Raw genomic sequence first — 20,057 nt, 5'->3', positions numbered from 1 at the left:
CCCACCAGTGACGAGTCATAATAAAAAGCTTTCACTCCCAGCCATGCACCAGGGAGGCATATCTGACAATACCACTATCTCTTCCCAAGTACTAGGGGTCCAGGAAAAAAGCTTCATATCCCCAGGTTCAGCACATTTTGATGTACTTTTGATATACTATTTTTGTCTTATTTCAGACATAAAGACAAAGCAGCTGAACTTGTCTCATTGTGTGAGCATTTCAGAGTTGCAGATGAAGTTTGTGATAAAGCTTGGGAGTTATCACAGATTCTCCTGTCTTCAATGGAAACTGTGCAGGTAAGTTTGATTGTTGAAATATATATACAGAAAGTGAATTTATTTAAAAAATACATTCTGTATCTTATAATTTCTGTTTAATGATGTGTTTGCCAGAAATCTTGTCTAATCCAGTATCAAGGTTTGCTTGGAGATGTTCTGTCTGTATGAGGACAAGTTTGTTATGAACTACCCCTTGCAGGATGGCGTGAGGGTTAAAGTTGGCGAGATTAGATGTCAGACCCCCTCCCATACTCAGTAATCCTCCCTTCGCTGCTGAACATGCTTCCCTGTGCACTGTGGAGTGCAGGATGGGGTGGAGACTTATGTCATGTCAGATATTCGAAATCTCCCATCTTTAGTTGTCCTCTCCTTGCTGGTGGATGTCTGAATTTTAGCATCAAGAAAGATATGACATTAGGTATTTTTTTAATCAATTCACTAGTCATGTTCTTTATTTATTCATCACTATGCAAGGCAAATATCTTCCCCTGCTGCACCACAATGGCGTAATATTATATACTGTATTTGCAGACCTACGGTGCCATTACGTCAGTGCAGTTTTGGGAAATAACATAATTTTAGGACAGTAGTTATAGGGTGAAAGTTAAGATAAGGAGATAGTGTAGTTACAGTGTACTGTGAACACAAAATTGTAACACTTGGACATCTAACCCCGTCTCATCCTGTGTCCCGCAACTCGGACTCTCTTCTCATTATTGTGATGAAACTGTAGCAGAGCTGCAGAGAGGACTTTGAGTCCCTGCTGCTAGAAGAAGGGCACAGTGGCCAATGAAAGTAAGCCTTTGGGGCACAATTAGTCTGCATTCATCAGGAGGGAAGAATTAGAGTGGAGCTGCCATGGTCTTTCACACATAACGTCTAAGTGTGCTTATGTCTTGATAAGTAAATGCGCCATTTAATGTTCCTTACTCCAAGGTTGCATAGCTTCTATTTGCTGAAATAATTTCTGTGTACAAAGTAACTCGCCTACTCAAGTTATGCACATCCTAATTAGTAGAATTCTCCTTGGCTGATTTGTTGTATATTTAATAGTACCAGTGAAAGACTTCAGTTTTCAGCCAATTATGAGCAATAAAGGGACCCATTAATTTCCACAGGGTATTTCACACACTGTTTGAAACCCCATCATTTAAGGTGTAATAAAGAAAACCATTTTCTACTTATTGTATTTCTGGTATGACTGACTGTTCTGTTTAATTCCTTTATGGAGCACACACAGAAGGTGGAGTGCCTCCTAGTGACCACCGTATTCCCACACTGGTACTGTATGTGCAGGAGCTACTGCTAGCCTCACTTTCTCTACTGCAGCCTGCTTGGAGGGCATTTTTCTCTCCTGTGCCATCCTAGTTGTCCTGGCAACCTGTTGCCAGCCAGACACTCCCTCACAACACGTGCACTTGGTAGAAGTTAAGACAGAGTAACACGTTATGTGTGTTTTATTTTAAATCATAATTGTATAATTTTGTGTCCAGATCTGGGGTCTTTTTGCATTTCTGCTGAAGGGTAAAGCATAGCACTGATTGGGCAACAGTGTACTGTACAGGTAAAGCTGTTGGCTGCTTGCTGCTGGCTCAGATTGGGTACATATAACTGTTCTGTTTTGTAGCTTTTGATCTCCATCTAACGGTATTTACAGGTTCAGGTTCAACCAGTTAGAAAATGTATGTATGACATAACATTCAGGTGCATTCAAAGGCTGTGCAAGGACTGTGGTCCTCAGTGAACTCCGCACAGTAGATAGATAGATACTTTATTAATCCCAATGGGAAATTCACATTCTTCAGCAGCAGCATACTGATACAATAAATAATATTAAATTAAAGAATGATAATAATGCAGGTGAAAAACAGACAATAACTATGTATAATGTTAAATGTTAACGTTTACCCCCCCGGGTGGAATTAAAGAGTCGCATAGTTTGAGGGAGGAACGATCTTCTCAATCTGTCTGTGGAGCAGGACAGTGACAGCAGTCTGTCGCTGAAGCTGCTCTTCTGTCTGGAGATGATACTATTAAGTGGATGCAGTGGATTCTCCATAATTGATAGGAGCCTGCTGAGCGCCCTTCGCTCTGCCACAGATGTTAAACTGTCCAGCTCCATGCCAACAATAGAGCTTGCCTTCCTCACCAGTTTGTCCAGGCGTGAGGCGTTTTTCCTCTTAATGCTGCCTCCCCAGCACACCACTGTGTAGAAGAGGGCGCTCGCCACAACTGCCTGATAGAACATCTGGAGCATCTTATTACAGATGTTGAAGGACGCCAGCCTTCTAAGGAAGTATAACCGGCTCTGTCCTTTCTTGCACAGCGCATCAGTATTGACAGTCCAGTCTAATTTATCATCCAGCTGCACTCCCAGATATTTATAGGTTTGCACCATCTGCACACAGTCACCTTTGATGATCACTGGGTCTATGAGGGGTCTGGGCCTCCTAAAATCCACCACCAGCTCCTTGGTTTTGCTGGTGTTCAGGTGTAGGTGGTTTGAGTCGCACCATTTAACAAAGTCATTGATTAGGTCCCTATACTCCTCCTCCAGCCCATTCCTGATACAGCCCACGATAGCAGTGTCATCAGCGAACTTCTGCACATGGCAGGACTCCGAGTTGTATTGGAAGTCCGATGTATATAGGCTAAACAGGACCGGAGAAAGTACAGTCCCCTGTGGTGCTCCTGTGTTGCTGACCACAATGTCAGACGTGCAGTTCCCAAGACGCACATACTGAGGTCTGTCTTTAAGATAGTCCACGATCCATGCCACTAGGTATGAATCTAATCCCATCTCTGTCAGCTTGTCCCTAAGGAGCAGAGGTTGGATTGTGTTGAAGGCACTAGAGAAGTCTAGAAACATAATTCTTACAGCACCACTGCCTCTGTCCAAGTGAGAGAGGGATCGGTGTAGCATATAGATGATGGCATCCTCCGCTCCCACCTTCTCCTGATATGCAAACTGCAGAGGGTCAAGGGCGTGTTGAACCTGTGGCCTAAGGTGGTGAAGCAGCAGCCTCTCCATGGTCTTCATCACATGTGATGTCAGAGCAACAGGCCGAAAGTCATTCAGCTCACTAGGACGTGATACCTTTGGGACTGAGGTGATACAAGATGTTTTCCAAAGCCTCGGGACTCTCCCCTGTTCCAGGCTCAGGTTGAAGATGCGCTGTAGAGGACCCGCCAGCTCCGATGCACAGACCTTCAGCAGTCGTGGCGATACTCCATCTGGACCCGCTGCTTTGCTGGCACGAAGTCTCCTCAGCTCTCTGCTCACTTGTGCTGTTGTAATTATGGGTGGGTAGTAGGCAGGTTCTAGAACCTTCTTAATCGTTCCTCCTCCACACTATGCGACTCTTCAATTCCACTCGAGGTGGGGTAAACGTTAACATTATACAAAGTTATTGTCTGTTGTATCTGCATTTTTTCACTATTATTGTTTTTTTATCAATATGCTGCTGCTGGAGTATGTGAATTTCCCCTTGGGATTAATAAAGTATCTATCGATCTATCTATTGATCTGTCGAGCGATCGATCGCATTTCAGGTTTACCAGGGCCAAAGATTATCTTACCAGGATTGGGCAAAAGGCTGAAAACAGACCTGTACAGGACTATAGTCCATCACAAAGACCACTCTCACTCACGCACACATAAACACATACACACACAAACCCCATATTCACGCACAGTGACAATTGGAGTCGGCAATTAACATACACTAAATTAAAAGTCTTGAAACCCGAAAAATCGATCATAAAATCAGACTCCGACTTATACTCCCGTTCAAAAATGCGACAATTTTGTTTTCTTCTTGCCTCCCCCAATCTCACACAAGTTTCTAAATTACATTGAATTTTGTTTGCTGAAGCGCAGTTACCAATTTCTTTCGCCCCTTCAACGACTTTTAATTTAAAACCAGCTCCATATTTTCTTCTGACTGAACGCTCCATTGTAGATAAGGGATGCTTTTACGGTAAAGGTGTATGAGGGTGTGAGATACAAAAAACACAAAGCAGTGCGAACGTCGCTTCAGAATAGTTTGGGTATTACAGTGTGGTCACGTAGGCACAATACATATTTAAAAAAAAAAAAGGCCATGTGCTCTGTGGATACTCTCTCAGGTGGGTGTTAGCATATCATAATCTCTTGGACCAACAGCGTGAGTTTTCCGCATTCGACTTATACGACTGTCATTATAAAATACCAGAAATTATACGGTGAAATCAAGCCCCTACTTATCTGTGGGAGAACTGAAATGCGAGTATATACGGTAATTGTGATAAATATTAGGGAATAGCAGATAGGTTAACTTTATTACAGTGACTGACCATTGAGGATGTCAGGAGAATGTGGCACTCCAATGATAAATTATTATAGGTTGACCAGGTTTTTTTAGTGCCAAACTGACATACTTGTGTAGCATGTTTGCCCACGGATACAAGCGCCTCCTCATTTGTTCAATGCCTGCTTTATCTCCTCATCAACCGTGATAGTTCAGGGCATGGGCAAAAAAAAAATAAAAGTTGTAAAATCTTTTATCTGTGGCACCTCTGCAAGAGAACCACCTCTTTCAACCCTCGCAATCATATCCAGTTTTTAATGCCTGGAAAAATTTTGGGATTAAAATGCTCGGAGATCTATATATAGACAACATATTTGCATCTTTTGAACAACTACGCTCAAAATTCAACCTCCCAGCTACACATTTCTTTCACTATCTTCAAATTAGAAATTTTGTTAAACAGAAATTGCCCGATTTCCCCCACCTCGTACCCTCCACAATGCTGGAAAAAATACTGCTCAAATTCGAGGAATTAAACACCATTTCCGCATTATATTAAATCCTATTAGAGTCCCTACCGTTCAAAGATCCAAGAGGACATTGGGAAGAAGATCTCTTAATCAATATACAGTAATCCCTCGCTACTTCGCGGTTCACTTTTCACGGATTCACGACTTCGCGGATTTTATATGTAAGCATATCTAAATATATAACGCGGATTTTTCGCTGCTTCGCGGGGTTTCTGTGGACAATGGGTCTTTTTACTTCTGGTATTTGCTTCCTCAGTTGGTTTGCCCAGTTGATTTCATACAAGAGATGCTATTGGCGGATGGCTGAGAAGCTACCCAATCAGAGCACGCAGTTAAGTTCCTGTGTGCTGCTGATTGGCTCAGCGACGGAGTGTTGCATTAACCAGGAAGTCTCATCTCACTCATTCAGCATTAACGTGCTCTTGCTACTGCATTCAGGGGATTATCACCTTCATCGTCATCATTTTTACTGCGCAGCATATTCATCACCATCATCACGTCATATATAGCTACGTGTACTTCGCTATACAGTAAGTGTAAACTTATCTACCGATTTCATATTGCTTAGCAGTTGTCCCTGTTATTAATAGAGTAAAGGGTGGGTTGTAAACAATACAGGGAGGTTTTAAAAACGTCCAAATACACATTAAATAATTAAATAAATATGGTGTCCCTACTTCGCGGAAATTCAGTTATCGCGGTCGGCCTTGGAACCTATCTCCCGCGATAAGTGAGGGATTACTGTATCAGAAAAGGAGTGGAAGGTAGCAAAGCAGAGAATTCACTCGAGCTCCATATGCGCAAAGCATAGAATTATTCGACTAAAAATTATATATCGAGCCCATCTGTCTCGCTTAAAACTGTGCAAAATGTTTCCAGGGCAAGATCCAACCTGCGAATGCTGCAACCAAGCTCCTGCCTCATTGGGTCACATGTTCTGGGCCTGCACCAAACTAACATCATTTTGGACCAAAATTTTTAAGTGCCTTTCAGACAGCCTTGGTATCACAATTCCTCCTAACCCATTAACAGCTGTGTTCGGTGTTCTTCCAGATGGACTTGAAGTGGAGAAGGACAAGCAAACGGTGATTGCATTCACTACACTTTTGGCATGCAGACTTATTCTAGTAAATTGGAACAATCCTAACTCTCCTCTGATAAGTCAGTGGGAAACCGATGTTTTATATTATTTGAAATTGGAAAAAATCAAATTCTCAGTTAGAGGATCTGTACAAAATTTTTTCAAAACCTGGCAGGATCTAATCAATATTATTTTAGAATAAGAGAAATAACTATTACCGCATTTAATTCCCTTCTCCATCTCTTATTTACCTATATATTTATTTCTCCCTTTCTTTTATTTATTGTTGCCTTATTAAAAAGCCATAAGCAATTCTCCTTTGGCTTAGCTCTCCTTCTCAGGGGTGGGGTTTGATTTGTCTTCAATTTTGTTTGGTTATAAATTGATCTATTTGTATGGAATAATTACAATAAAAATTAATAAAAAAAAAATAAATAAATAAAACTTGTATGATTCTACACAGTGACTGAAGTGGAAAGAAGTAAATGTCATTACTTTCTGTTTCTTCATGAGCCTTGTGATGCTGTTCAAGTTTAACAATTTAATGTAGCCTTCTGTCAGAGTTTTTAGGGGGTGGTGGCGGCATATGTATAAATAAATAAATAAATAAAAAAACGTCTACGCGTGGAAGTGTATGTGTCTGTCCAGCCCGGAAGTGAGAGGTGGAGTCAGGGTAAGGGCTCCACCTCAGAGGAAACAAACACGTTGGCAAAACAAAACCTCCTAAGAAAGACAAAGTCGCTTAGCCACTAATGCACAAGTGATGCGAGCACGTCGGCAAAACGAATCCTCCTAGGAGAGAGTTGCCCAGAGTAGATTGGGATTAATAAAGTATCTATCTATCTATCTCTATCTCTCTCTGTCTCTATCTAAATATAGCACTGAAAGAAGATAATCCAAACAGCGCTCCCTTGCTATGCAGGAAGCACATGAAATTTATGGAAAAGTAATATTGGTTTAACTATAGATTTAGAATGCTTGTTTATTAGTTATAAGATTGACTTTTCTTTGTGACTCTAACATTTGTTTTGTTTTTTTTTTTTTTTTACAGGAAACTAACAAAATGCTTTATGGAGCTTGTTTGCTGATTGCTGCGATAGAACTAGATGCAGTTCAGTTTACACTTAGTGATCTGCTGAAGAATATAAAAATGAAGTTAGTATTGATTTTCTATTAAAATTGTGATTTGTTTTTTTTAATATTGACATTTACTCTTGTATGATTTTTGTATATGCACTCCGTTTCACTGTTGTGACTTGATTTTTGTTCAAACCAATATCTTGTCCAATGTTCACCCTTCTGCTTTTAAATAAATGCTTTTTTGGATTATTATTGTTATATATGTGTGTATTACATCTTACAGGGACAGTTTGAGGGTTGGTGGCAGTATTGGCACTCCAGCCACCGTTGGGGGGAGAAAAAAAAAAAAACACCTCCCACTGTCCCAGTGTGGTGCTGAGGTGTCACCCATTGCACGTCTTCAATCGGGTCCCAGTCTGGGTGGTTCATCGTGTGGTGGACGCGGCAACACGCTGTAATCAGCGCCTCCTCCCAACCTTCCTCTTATAGTATATGTGGCTGACACCTTTACCCAAGGTGACTTACAAGATCTGAATACAGCACAGTTAGTACACACGTATTTTATAGCTGGAGCACTGGAAGGTTAACTTAGTCACACAGTAAGTCAGAGACATAAATTCCTAATAATTCAAAATACTGAATATGAAGGTTTTAACTGACTTTTTTATATACCTGCAGTGTGTCTGACTTTTTTAATTTGCTGAAAAAGCTGGATGTAAATATGGACACCATCAGCACTAAAGTGAACAGTGTTGTCTCAAGGCTCGAAAAAAAATATGAAGTACAGCATGCCCTTTATCAGAGGTTTGAAACGTGAGTTATTTTGTAATTTAATTTATTCATTATTAAAATAGTATATAACACCTGCTACCCTGAATTTGATTAAGTGTGTTTTGTGAATGTTATGTAACTTGTTAAAAATCAGAAGCTTTCTTATAACTTTGCAATAGGCATGTTGCATACCATTGAGTCATAATGGAGTTTCATGGAGCTTGCTTGTAAAGACACAAAAATACACTACATATTCTTCTTCTTTGTCAAGTTTTATTATTATTCTTCTCCAAGTGGCTTGGAGACCTGATCTTTAAGCGTAATCAGTCAGTCAGTCAGTCTTCATTTTATATATCCCCTTTTACAGAGTACAAAACAAGTTCCTTTTTATAGCATACAAGACATGACAGCAAGATGATAAAGTGAAATATTCCATAATCTACTGTAAATCCTTGAAAATATCAAGGAATACACAGGGGGAATGACTCCAAATATAAAGAGATTGCAGTATAACTATTTTGTTAAAAGCACACACATAAATACCAGTTCACTATCAGTGGTGGTAAAAGCCAGATTTAATAATATCTACATGATATTGCCTGACAGAAACATTTTACAGTTATAACATCGGAATTAATTTTGCTAAAAGTCTAAATTGTCCCTTCAGTGTCAGTCCTCATAAACTCAGATTCATCAAACTAATGACTATCATTGTTTCTTAGCCCATTCTGATATGTTTTTTTTTTTGGTGATGGCAGTGAAACACTGGTTGCAACACCCAATTTGTGTCAAGTCACAAGCTCTTCAACACCATTGTTGTGCTTGGCTGTTTGTCTCTAGACTACTGAGGAAAGACTAGGCGATGTTAATACAAATTGTGTAAGATGTTTCTGACCATTATACTTACTTATGGCTATCTGTTTTATATGTAATACCCGACACTATTGTTTGAAATCCACAGGTTTGCTGTCCATGATCACCCTTGCCTGCACATACAATGACCACTCAATGTTAAAAGCCACTTACATCTTTAGTGCTGCTAGTTCTTTGTCTCAAATAATGCAAACTGTTAATATGTCTTTTAGATAGTAATGCTCACACACATGATGCTGTCACTGACTGCACAGTCAGTTGCTTTAGAACAGTGTTTCCAAACGTTTTTCTGTAGTGACACACTTTTTGTAACTAAACCACTGCCTTACTAACCACAGACACATTATATCTCATACACATGCTCAACTGTGACTACTGGAGGAGCCGGTAAAAAAACAGCTCCATGATTAGCTTTCACAGATATGACACTTAGCAAGTACTGTGCTGTCATCTCTCAGCTGCTTCATCACTTTACCCATCCCCCTTTGCCTCATAGGCAACTCGTGTGCTCACAGTCCACCAGTCCTGTAAGGCTCGCTGGCAACCACACACCCAGGCAGAGGGACTCTAGCAGCCAGGAGACCTGTACAAGTGGCTCTAACATAGTGATTGCAGGGCTGCTTTTAAGCCAGCTTCCCCAGGTAGCCCTGTTCTCTGCACACCTGTGCCAATCACCTGCAGAACTTGTCCCTCTCCAGTTCAGACCCAAGTGCGCTACATTATTAATTCCATGGCAGCTCTCACTGCACACCATTGTGCTGTGGCCCTCTGGTTAAAAAACACTGCTTCAGATGGGTAGGTATATTATATGTAAGCTGACATTCAGTGAATATTGAAATGAGTCATGCTGCAAATATAAAGTTAGTGTATAATTAAGGTGGATATTTTATGACTTTTATGTAACTGTATGTAAACAAATTGTTAAATACTTTTTTCATATTTCAGAAATTTAAAGAAAATTTTTGTCGAAGAATCCAGTACTCGGTAAGTTTAGCATCTTTAGCATGTTCGTGTCATTTGTACCAAGTATACTATGTTTAGGGAGGCATGTTGGCACAATGATTAGTACTGATGCCTCATATCGCCAGTGTTCTGGGTGCGAATCCTGACTTACATTTTTTTCCCCTGGGTTGTCCAGTTTTCCTTTTAGATCTAATGAGCTGGTCAGTTTATTGATCCTTTGTGTGGCAGGTTTGACTAATACTGCTAGTAATCTCTGAACTGTAATAAGCAAGTTCCAGTAAGGTGGTACCTTGGGTATATTAATTTCAAATTAATATTCAATATATTATTTGCATATTTAATTCAGTTGAGCGAAGCTTATTCAAATTAAGCAGAATTTTTACTTGTACTGTAAGCCCAGTTCTTTATACACTAAATACTTATGAAAGTATGAAAAGAAATAAAACAGAACGTTAAAACAGATAAAGATTATGCAAAAAATGAATACATACTAGCTGAAATACCAGGCATTGCCAGAGAGGATAATATATATATACGGTGTGTATATATATATATATATAATATATATATATATATATATATATATATATATATATATATATATATATATATATATATACATACACACACACATACTAGGGGGTTCTGCCCCCCGCTTGCTTCGCTTGTAGGTTTGCTTTACTGGATATACAATTGAAAGAGATTATTATTTTCATGTGGATTGTTACATATGCATTATTTTCACTTTTACTTTAAAACTTCAGTAAAACAATATTTGGAATTAACTTTTCTTCAAGATTGCATTGAATTTTAATTCCGTGCTTGGACTTACATTGTGACAACGCAACGTATAACTGCTTGTGAGTGAATATCGTTTCTTTCTCTCTAATAAACAAAACGACTTTCTTGAATGTTTGTCCGTGCTCTTTCTTCTTCGCTTTGTCGTTAACGTGTCATCTAGAACGTATAAAATTATTGTCCTGATAAAATTTATAAGAGCTGACAGTGCAGGAAGTGTGTCTGACAAAAGCATTCACACGACTGAGGTTAGATGATCGTGGTCTTGTTTGAAAATAGTTGTAAGTAGGGTGTGACTTGAAAGAATCTCATGTTAAAAGTCTCCATCTCACAGGACTTCATACCGTGCCGACGTTTTTGGAATCTTTTAATTCTCGCTGGCAACACGAATTAGATGATGTACAAGTCTCCGACTTAAAGTTTTATTCTGAACAATATATTCGATCTCTTTTCGCTGCTTCCGTTATTTCACCGAATAATAATTTCAGTTTGCGCTAATGCGATCTTTACTGTCCTTTTTTTGAAACTTTGAAATTTTCGTACCATTATCTCTAACCTGCTGAGCATGTGTACTGTGCCAACATTTTTGAATTCTTTACAACGTTTTACTTTGTCATCTACTCTTTGTCCGTTATTTCTGTCCCCAGGCGTGGTTAAATCTCTTTCTCGTGGCACGTATAACGCTGCTTGCGATGGGGGGGTGGGGGGGCGGGGGGAGGGAGGGGTTGCTGAACGCACGCTAAGGAGATGCGGTCGGATCATCTGCTGGCTTGCTGCTACTGGCGAGCTGTGTGTTCTGCTTGTCACGCTGCGCGTTGATCATTTAAAAGCCTGTACAGCAGCTGTCCTTTTGTCTCACTGCCTTGTCTGTTGGGATGTCAGTGTCTTCCGAGAAGATCACATCTCATCTCCCTCCCAAGATTTTTTTATTTTATTTATATATATATATATATATATATATATATATATATATATATATATATATATATTTTTATTGTTTGAGAAAAATATAATTAAAAAAACACAACTTGACAGATTAGTTTTTGTTTTGTGGTGTAGTAATAAGTTTTTACATGCAGAATTTTTGACGATGAAAAAAAAGTCACTTAAATTAATATTATTATTAGGTTGATTTAATTCTATTACTACTAAAACATTATTACGATAAGAATTATGCAAGATGAACATATAGTTAAAAAAAACAAATATTAAACGACAAATAATACTATGGATTTTTCATGATAAAACTGTCGGTTGCTTTTATGGAGCACACCAGAAACGTTTGGCCCATCAACTGGATGATAACATACATACAAGACCGCAACATTGTTATAATCTGCTTTATACTGTATGTAAGATTGTGGCTAATTGTTGGAGAGGTGTTCATTGGAAGGTGCTTTGTGGAATAAAAACTTTTTATTGTATTTATATTCTTATATTATGGACTGTATTGCTGTGCCTGGGGCTCTCTGGCGCCCCCTTGTGGTTACTAAGCATCAACTGGATGATAACATACATACAAGACAGCAAGTTTGCTTTATATATAAGAGAGTCACGTATACACAAATTATTAGGAACACCTGTAAACCTGCTTATCTATGCAATTATCCAATTATACCAATCTGTGTCAGCAGTGCAATGCAGATACAGGTCAGGAGCTTCAGTTAATCTTAACATCAAAGGCCAGAGTGGGGAAAAATGTGAACTCAATGATTTTGACCATGGCATAATTGTCAATGCCAGACAATCTGATCTGAGTATTTCTGTCAATGCTGATCATCTGGGATTTTCATGCACAGCAGTCACTTAGTTTCCTCAGACTGGTAGAAAAAAACTAAAAACATCCAGTGAGCGACAGTTCTGTGGATAGGAATACTTTGTTGATGAGAGAGGACAGAGGAAAATGACCATACTGCTTCAAGCTAATAGGAAGGTTATGGTAGCTCAGATAACCACTCTGTACAACTATGGTAAGCAGAAAACCATCTTAGAATGCACAAAACATCGAACCTTGAGGTTAGTGGGCTACAACAGCAGAAGACCATGCCAGGTTCCACTCCTGGTCAGCAAAGAAAGAAGACTGAGACTCCAGTGGGCTCAGGCTCAGCAAAACTGGAACAACGTAGCCTGGTCTGTTGAATCTTGATTTCAGCTGAAATTAGGGTCAGAATTTGGCATCAACAGCACGAATCCATGCACCCAGCCTTCTTTGTTTTAAAAGTGCAGGTTGGTGGTGGTGGTGGTGGTACAGTGGTGTAGGGAATGTTGCCACACTTTGGGCCTTTTAATACCAGTCAATCATTATTTGAATGCCACAGCCTATTTGAGTATTGTTGCTGACCATATGCATTCCATCATGGCAACAATTTATGTGTCTTAATGCGCCATGTCACAAAGCAAAAGTCGTATCATATGGTTGTGTGAACATGACAATGAATTCCATGGTCTTCAGTTGCCTTTCCAGCGAGTAGATCTGACTCCTTTAGAACACCTTTAGGATGTGGTAGATCAGGAGATTTGCAGCATGAATGTGCAGAAATTGAATGTTGCAATCATGTCAACATGGACCAGAATCTCTAAGAAATGTTTCCGACATCTTATGGAATTCATGTTACAAATTAATTGGGGCTATATTGAGAGCAAAAGGATACCCTACCCACTTTTAGTATAATGTTCCTAAAAATTTTCTGAGTATGTCAAGAAATCCAGAAACCATCTGTCTTGCGTCAGCCACATTCTAACAAGGATAACTCCATAAGCACGTAATAAGAGTTCCATTTGGATAGAAGCCTCCTGAAAAGAGTCCATAGCATGTGATGACTTCTCCAAGGCATAAGTTGATCATGATCATATAATGTTAATATTGTCAGTTAAATAATTTTAAAGTTATTTTTCCATGATTTTACAGTTTGTACTATATTACTGATATGTTGTAGGTTATCTCTTGAGATTTTTTTTTTCTCTTTGTCTTAATTGTAGTATTTTTTTTTTCCATCCACAAGATGGAGTAAAGAGCTGTGTGTAAAATTAAAAGTATTCATTTAAACTAAAGCTCTGGGGAAGTCTCTCTTTCTTTCATAGCAGAGGCTTTGTAAAGGAAATATGTCCTCAGGGCAGCCTTTTTAACTGTTTTTTATAACCATGGTGTGAGATGCTGGCCTCTTTAATAGCAAAAAAGATAAACAATGGAGCAGGTCCTTGGACATTTCTAATATTATTATAGAGGTCTTTATCCTTATCTATTCATAAATTTTAAGCACCAGAGTGCTGATACTGGGATTTGTATATTACATTGTTGTGAATCTGTCTTTATTGTGATCTTTGAAGAACAGTCTTTTCAGAAACTGCATAGTGGTTTTAAGTATAATTTCAAAATGCTAAATTTATCTGTCATGATCAAATTAGTGTTTCAATGACTTCATGAAATATAGCTTTCTTCTACCAAGAATTGCTATTATCCTGATTATACTTTCATTTCTTACTTTGAATTGCTATTTTAACTTGTTTAATTGAAGTTTTCCCTTTTCAATTTTCTTTTTCTAGCGTGAAGGCAGTTTCAGATCCAAAATCAATTGTTAGAAGCTGTTGGATTTTGTTTTTGCTTGCAAAAGGTTTGTCTGTTTCTTTATTTTGGAACCAAATGAACCGTTTAGCTTTTTGAAATTACAGTTATTGTCAACTAAATATATATTATATTGTCAATTTTCATATATTGTAAATTGCATTTTGAAAGCCTTGGCTTAAATGTTCTGTATATTTTTTAATAATTTAAGCATGCATCAGACTGTTTTATCAAAACATTAGCCAGACTAATCTACAATTGTATTTTCCGGTTTAGTTTTTTGTTAAATGAAAAATAGTATGTTATTTATCTGCAGATAAATGTGTTGTTCTAAACTATGACAAACAAGCTGAGATCAGTTCATTGTGCAGGAAACTTCATACTTTTAAAAACTGTGTATGTTTGACCTGACCAGGTTTAAAATTGTTACAGTGCACCAATCTATCCATCTCTCCATCTGTCTTCCAAAACCTGCTTACCCAGAAGAGAGTCACGGGGCAGCTGGAGTCCATCCCAGCAAGCAATCTGGCTTAAGGCAGGAAAAGTCCCTGGATAGGGTGCTAGGCTATTGCAGTAGAGTGTCCTTCCCTTTTTTCCCCTAAACTTGGGAGCCCTCATTTTAATAGGTAGCCATGTAGCTCAGAGATAAGTGTGGTATGAGGATTGGGCCTCCAAACTTGTCACCCTTATAGGCAAGAGGAAACAAAACTTAAAGGGCAAAAATTTACCTTAACAATGGAAGAATTCCTTTGTTATATATCACACACATAAATAATTCCTGTGCCAGACCATGATAATATTTTTTTTTATCTCTCTATATATAAAAGAAAATCCTGGAATGGAAAGCAAATGCAAGGCTACGATACGTGATCCTCTCGGAAGACAATTTTAAAAACCCGTGAGACCAAAGACACTTGCCACGGTGCAAGACACACTCTACTTACAAGATAAGACCACGGGCAGAAAAAAAAAAATCAGTAGTGTAAAGGCAGTCATGCAGCACACACAGCTCCATGGCTCTCAGTGTATATAAAGTGTATAAGGTCAATACGGTAGAAATGAAATGAATAGGGTAGAAATGAAACGTCGATGACTAAACGAAGACGAAAGAAAAGTGCAGAGAAAAGAGACCCAAATACAGTGGAGAGAAAAAAATGCTAAAATGAAAAACAATAATCTAGGTGCAAATTTAGAAAATAAGGAAAGTGATAATCGGCCCAGAACAAGTGGAATTGAAAACAAAGCACGTCCAATAGGGCTCAGAATTAAAAGATTAGAACTTCATAAACGGGGGCAGCGTTATACGTCCTGCAAGAAAGAGATTTCTTGGGCCGGAAATAAAGGACAATTATTGTTTTTACAATGTCACGTGAGATAAGTCAGTGAGCCATCATTTAAAACAAGTCCACAGACCTCTAACTAAGCAGTTGTTGGATTGCTTTTGGCAGACATGCACAATGTGCTCCCGGCTCTTAAAACAACGACATGAGACAAGCAGAACAGGCAGCTCGACAGCAGGTTGAAGCCTTTTTTGTTTTAAGTGACTGATAGGTTCGATTGAGGGGGGCGGAGTACAGCACGGAAGACTGATAGCGGGGTACTGAATGATGCGTTAAGGGAGAGGCGAGACCCAGGGGAGGAGGGGTCGGAGAGGGCGCTAGACAGTTGTGTTTGGGGTTACGAAGTCAGCGATTGTTCAAGTAAAACTTTTGTGACACTTTACTACGTCAGTCGCTACAGTATCAAAAAAAAAAAAAAGATAGTAAAGATCTCATTAGCGCAAACAAAAGGTGATTAATCATCAGAGCCAGGTGTAATTGAAAAAATAGCAGGACAAAGCAAGGTCGTCCCACAACAGTTAAAGCAACGACAAGTTTAATTTCAAAGAATACACAATTCAGTCAGGTGTATATTTATGATGACGGAGAAGCGATGCAAATTTTAACAGGCAACAAGTAAGGTGATGTTTATATTCCGTGAATAACATTAGACACCAGAGGAGATTGTGATATGCTATTCGTATTAAAATGTTTACCGTTTACCGTGAGAATAGCTTTTGCTACGACAATTAACAAATTAAAGGGACAACCATTAGAAAACATCAGATTATTTATTAGAGAAACAGAAACAATATTCACTCACGGGTGATTATATGTTGCGTTGTCACAATGTATTTCCAAAAACGGATTCAAAATTCAATGCGATCCTGAAGAAAAGGTAATTCCATATACTGTTTTTAATAAACCTTTAAAGTAAAAAGTGCAACTAATGAAACTGAAACAATTCCAAAGAAAAAAAAAAAGCTTTTAAAATTGTATATCCGATTAACCAAACAGCGGCACGGTGGTGCAGTGGGTAGTGCTGCTGCCTCGCAGTTAGGAGACCTGGGTTCCCTTCCCTGGTCCTCCCTGCGTGGAGCGTGCATGTTCTCCCCGTGTCTGCGAGGCTTTCCTCCGGGTGCTTCTTCCCACAGTCCAAAAACATGCAGGTTGGGTGGATTGACGATTCTAAATTGTCTCTAGTGTGTGCTTGGTGTGTGTGCGAGCCCTTCGATTGGCTAGCGCCCTGCCCGGGGTTTGTTTCCTGCCTTGCGCCCTGTGTTGGTTGGGATTGGCTCCAGTAGACCCCAGTGACCCTGTAGTTAGGATATAGCAGGTTGGATGATGGATGGATGGATTAACCAAACACAGGGGTTGGCGAGCGAAGCAAGCAGGGGGCGGAGCCCCCTAGTTTAATTAAAAAACGATACCCGTTTAGAACTGTATAATCATGATTCAAAGGTATATTTTTCACCAAATAGATTAATACAGTGACTTAATTTTAATGTCCAGAAATACATTTTAGAACGTACATTTCTGATTAGAGTATAAAAACCAGGTGACCAATTTTGTTTCTTGGTACAAAGAGAATTGTTTGCACTTTAAAATCAGAAAAACCAAGGAACTGGCTATTTAATTTTGTCTCACCAAATAGCCTGTAGAGGTGGTACACCCCTACAGTTACATGAGGGTCCACATCAATGACAGGTTGGACTGATCTTGGAACACAGAAGGAACTATATAAGATATATCAGAACAGGCTCTTCTGCATCTATAGCTCTGTGATGGCCAGTGCAGTTTTCTATGCTGTGGTGTGCTGAGCTGGTAACGTCACTTCAAGAGAGGACCAACGAATCAACAAGTTAATTAAAAGGGAAGGCTCAGTTATGGGGCACACTCTGGACCCCCTGGAGGTCGTAACAAAGGAGAGAATAAAACAAAACTGTCATTATGAACAATGCTGCACATCCTCTGTCTGACACATTAACACTGAATACTTTCAGCCAACACATTACTCAGCAGCAGTCTGTGAAGAAACACAAGTGGGGATCCTTTATACCAGGGGTGGGCAGATTCAGTCCTGGAGGGCCGCAGTGGCTGCAGGTTTTTGTTCCAACCCAATTGCTTAATAAGAAGTACTTATTGCTCAAGTAACACTTCTGCTTCATTTTAGTTGTCTCGCTCGTTAAGATTTTGAACCCTTATTGCTTATTTTACTCTTAAACAGCTGTATTCTTGTTTTTTAATGGTTCCCTATTAGCAATAAGATACAAATGACAAAAGCAACCAGCATTTCTCCATTTAGCTTGTTTCCATGAACACCTGTGTGTGTATTCATCATGCACTGTTGGGTTTAATTAAATACTTGGAAGGAAAGTGAAGAGAAAAAAGAAAGGAAAATAAAAGGATATGAGAATGACTTGACATGGCAGAGTTAAAGCACTAGCAAGCCATGAAATTAAATCATTGACAAGGATTGGTTTTTAATTAAGCAACTGGGTTGGAACAAAAACCCACAACAACTTCGACCCTCCAGGACTGACTTTGTCCACCCGTGCTTTATACTAACAACAATATGCCTACATAATGCCTCATTGGGACTGGGATTGCTTAATCAGGTGTTTTCTTTCTTTTTAAAATTTTCTTCCTTTTTAGTCATTCTGGTTTGTGTTCATACCATAGTGTGTGTGTATTTATCAATATATTTCTGTATTTATTTATTTAAAGAGCTTCTTTAAAAAGCCAAATATCCCCCAGGGTCAAATAAAATTTTATCTATCTATGAGATTACGTATACTTTATTAATCACCTAGGGAAAAATTCAAATACATACTACAGCAAAAACATAGAATGTACAGTAACCGATACAAAGTAATGATGGAAATAAAAACATAATAAATAATGGAATTAAAACATAATACAATAAATATTATGCTAAAATAACTGTTATAGAATGAGTCTGTGCTATACCTTCTGGATGGAGTGAAAGACAGGACATTGGGAGGAAGCAAACTGCCTAATGGAAGCAGACAGAAATGATCCCCAGAGGCATCTTTTTGTTGCACCATGGTGGTTGAGCCCTTGGCTACAAGTTCTTTCAAGAAAGCGCCCCCTAAAGGGGATGAACAGAATTTTTCATGAAAGCATCCAGTTTTGCCACCATCTGTTTTTCCACAACAGCCTCCAGAGTGTCCAGGGTCAGTCCTGTGATGGAACTAGTTTTTCTGAGACGTGTGTTCAGTCATTTTGCAATGCCTGAACTGAAATTGCTTCCACAGTAGACCACAGCATAACACACTACCTACTATGGAGTGGTACAACATATCCAGTAGCTTGCTGCACACTTCAGAAGATCTTAGTCTCCTCAGGAAGTACTGTCTGCTCTGGTACTTCTTATGCATTACCGCTGTGTTGTCAGACCAGTCCAGTTTTACCAGTCAGTGTTCGTACAGAGTTTCAGGTCCTTGTAACTCTGCACCACCTCCAATTCCTTCCCCTGGATGTTGGCCAAGCTCAAGGACTCCTTGACATGCTGAAGTTCACCACCAGCTTTTTCGTTTTGTTGATGTTGAGGTGCAGGTGATTCTCCCTGCGTCACAAGTCTACCACCAGCCACTTGTACTCGTACTCCTTCTCCATTATCAATACAACCTATAATGGAGGAGTTGTCTGAGAACTCCCTTAAATCTCCACAGGTCTTAAGCTCCATATAGTTATGTTTGTTGGACAAGTAATCCATGATCTAGCAGTCTGAGGGCAATTCAAGATGCAATTGTTGCTTATTGCCCATGTGGTTCAAACTCCTACTGCCAAATAACTCTTCCTGCAGACTGGGACATTACCACATTGACTGAACTTAACATTTCATCTTGATATTCATAAATATGGTACTGCATTCAAACCAGAACAATTTGTTTCATGTTTCTTGTTGGTGTTCCTCATGAGGAGTTAAGGATGACCACATTATGGTGTAAAACTTGAGACTTTGTTACAAAAAGTGATTTTTTTTATTGATGTTACTACTGCTTCTGCGGACACCTGTGGTGGCTCTGAGGCTAAGGATCTGTGCTGGTATCCAGACGGTTGCCGGTTCGAATCCCAGTCACTGCCAAAAGAGATCCTACTCTGCTGGGCCATTGAGCAAGACCCTTAACCTGTAATTGCTTCAGGGGCGCTGTACAATGGCTGACCCTGACCCCAAGGGGTATGCGAAAACTAACAAATTCCTAATACAAGAAATTGTATAAGGCGAAATAAAGAACAAAAAAAAAATATTGTCAGTTCATCAATGAATATTTTTAATATGCAGTTATTAACACATTTATTAAAGATTTTTTTATAATCCATAAAAACGAAATGTCATATCGGCTTGTTTTACCAAAAAATCTTGAAAGTAATTAAATCTGAATTAACAGCTAAAGGAACATTTAGCTCTTTTCTATTTATAGCTTCAACTTCACAATTGTCAATTCTGCAAAAAAATGTTTTCCTGTCTGCCATACATTGCTACTG

The 20,057-nt window shown here is 39.0% G+C and overlaps 1 protein-coding gene across 1 annotated transcript in view; it reads left to right on the top strand.

The window, feature by feature from the left end:
* Positions 1-20,057, top strand: part of rb1 (retinoblastoma 1) — a 323,190-nt gene that overhangs the window by 39,650 nt on the left and 263,483 nt on the right. The window contains exons 2-6 of the mRNA XM_028799245.2: positions 177-297; positions 7,231-7,334; positions 7,938-8,072; positions 9,849-9,887; positions 14,208-14,275. Coding sequence (XP_028655078.2) covers positions 177-297; positions 7,231-7,334; positions 7,938-8,072; positions 9,849-9,887; positions 14,208-14,275 — 467 coding nt within the window. The remainder of the gene's footprint in view (positions 1-176; positions 298-7,230; positions 7,335-7,937; positions 8,073-9,848; positions 9,888-14,207; positions 14,276-20,057) is intronic.

The sequence above is a fragment of the Erpetoichthys calabaricus genome, chromosome 4 (genome assembly GCF_900747795.2).
Source record: "Erpetoichthys calabaricus chromosome 4, fErpCal1.3, whole genome shotgun sequence".
In the NCBI taxonomy this organism is placed as follows: Eukaryota; Metazoa; Chordata; class Cladistia; order Polypteriformes; family Polypteridae; genus Erpetoichthys; species Erpetoichthys calabaricus.
Note: the sequence above shows the minus strand (reverse complement) of the source record. Positions and strands in the feature narration are given on the sequence as shown.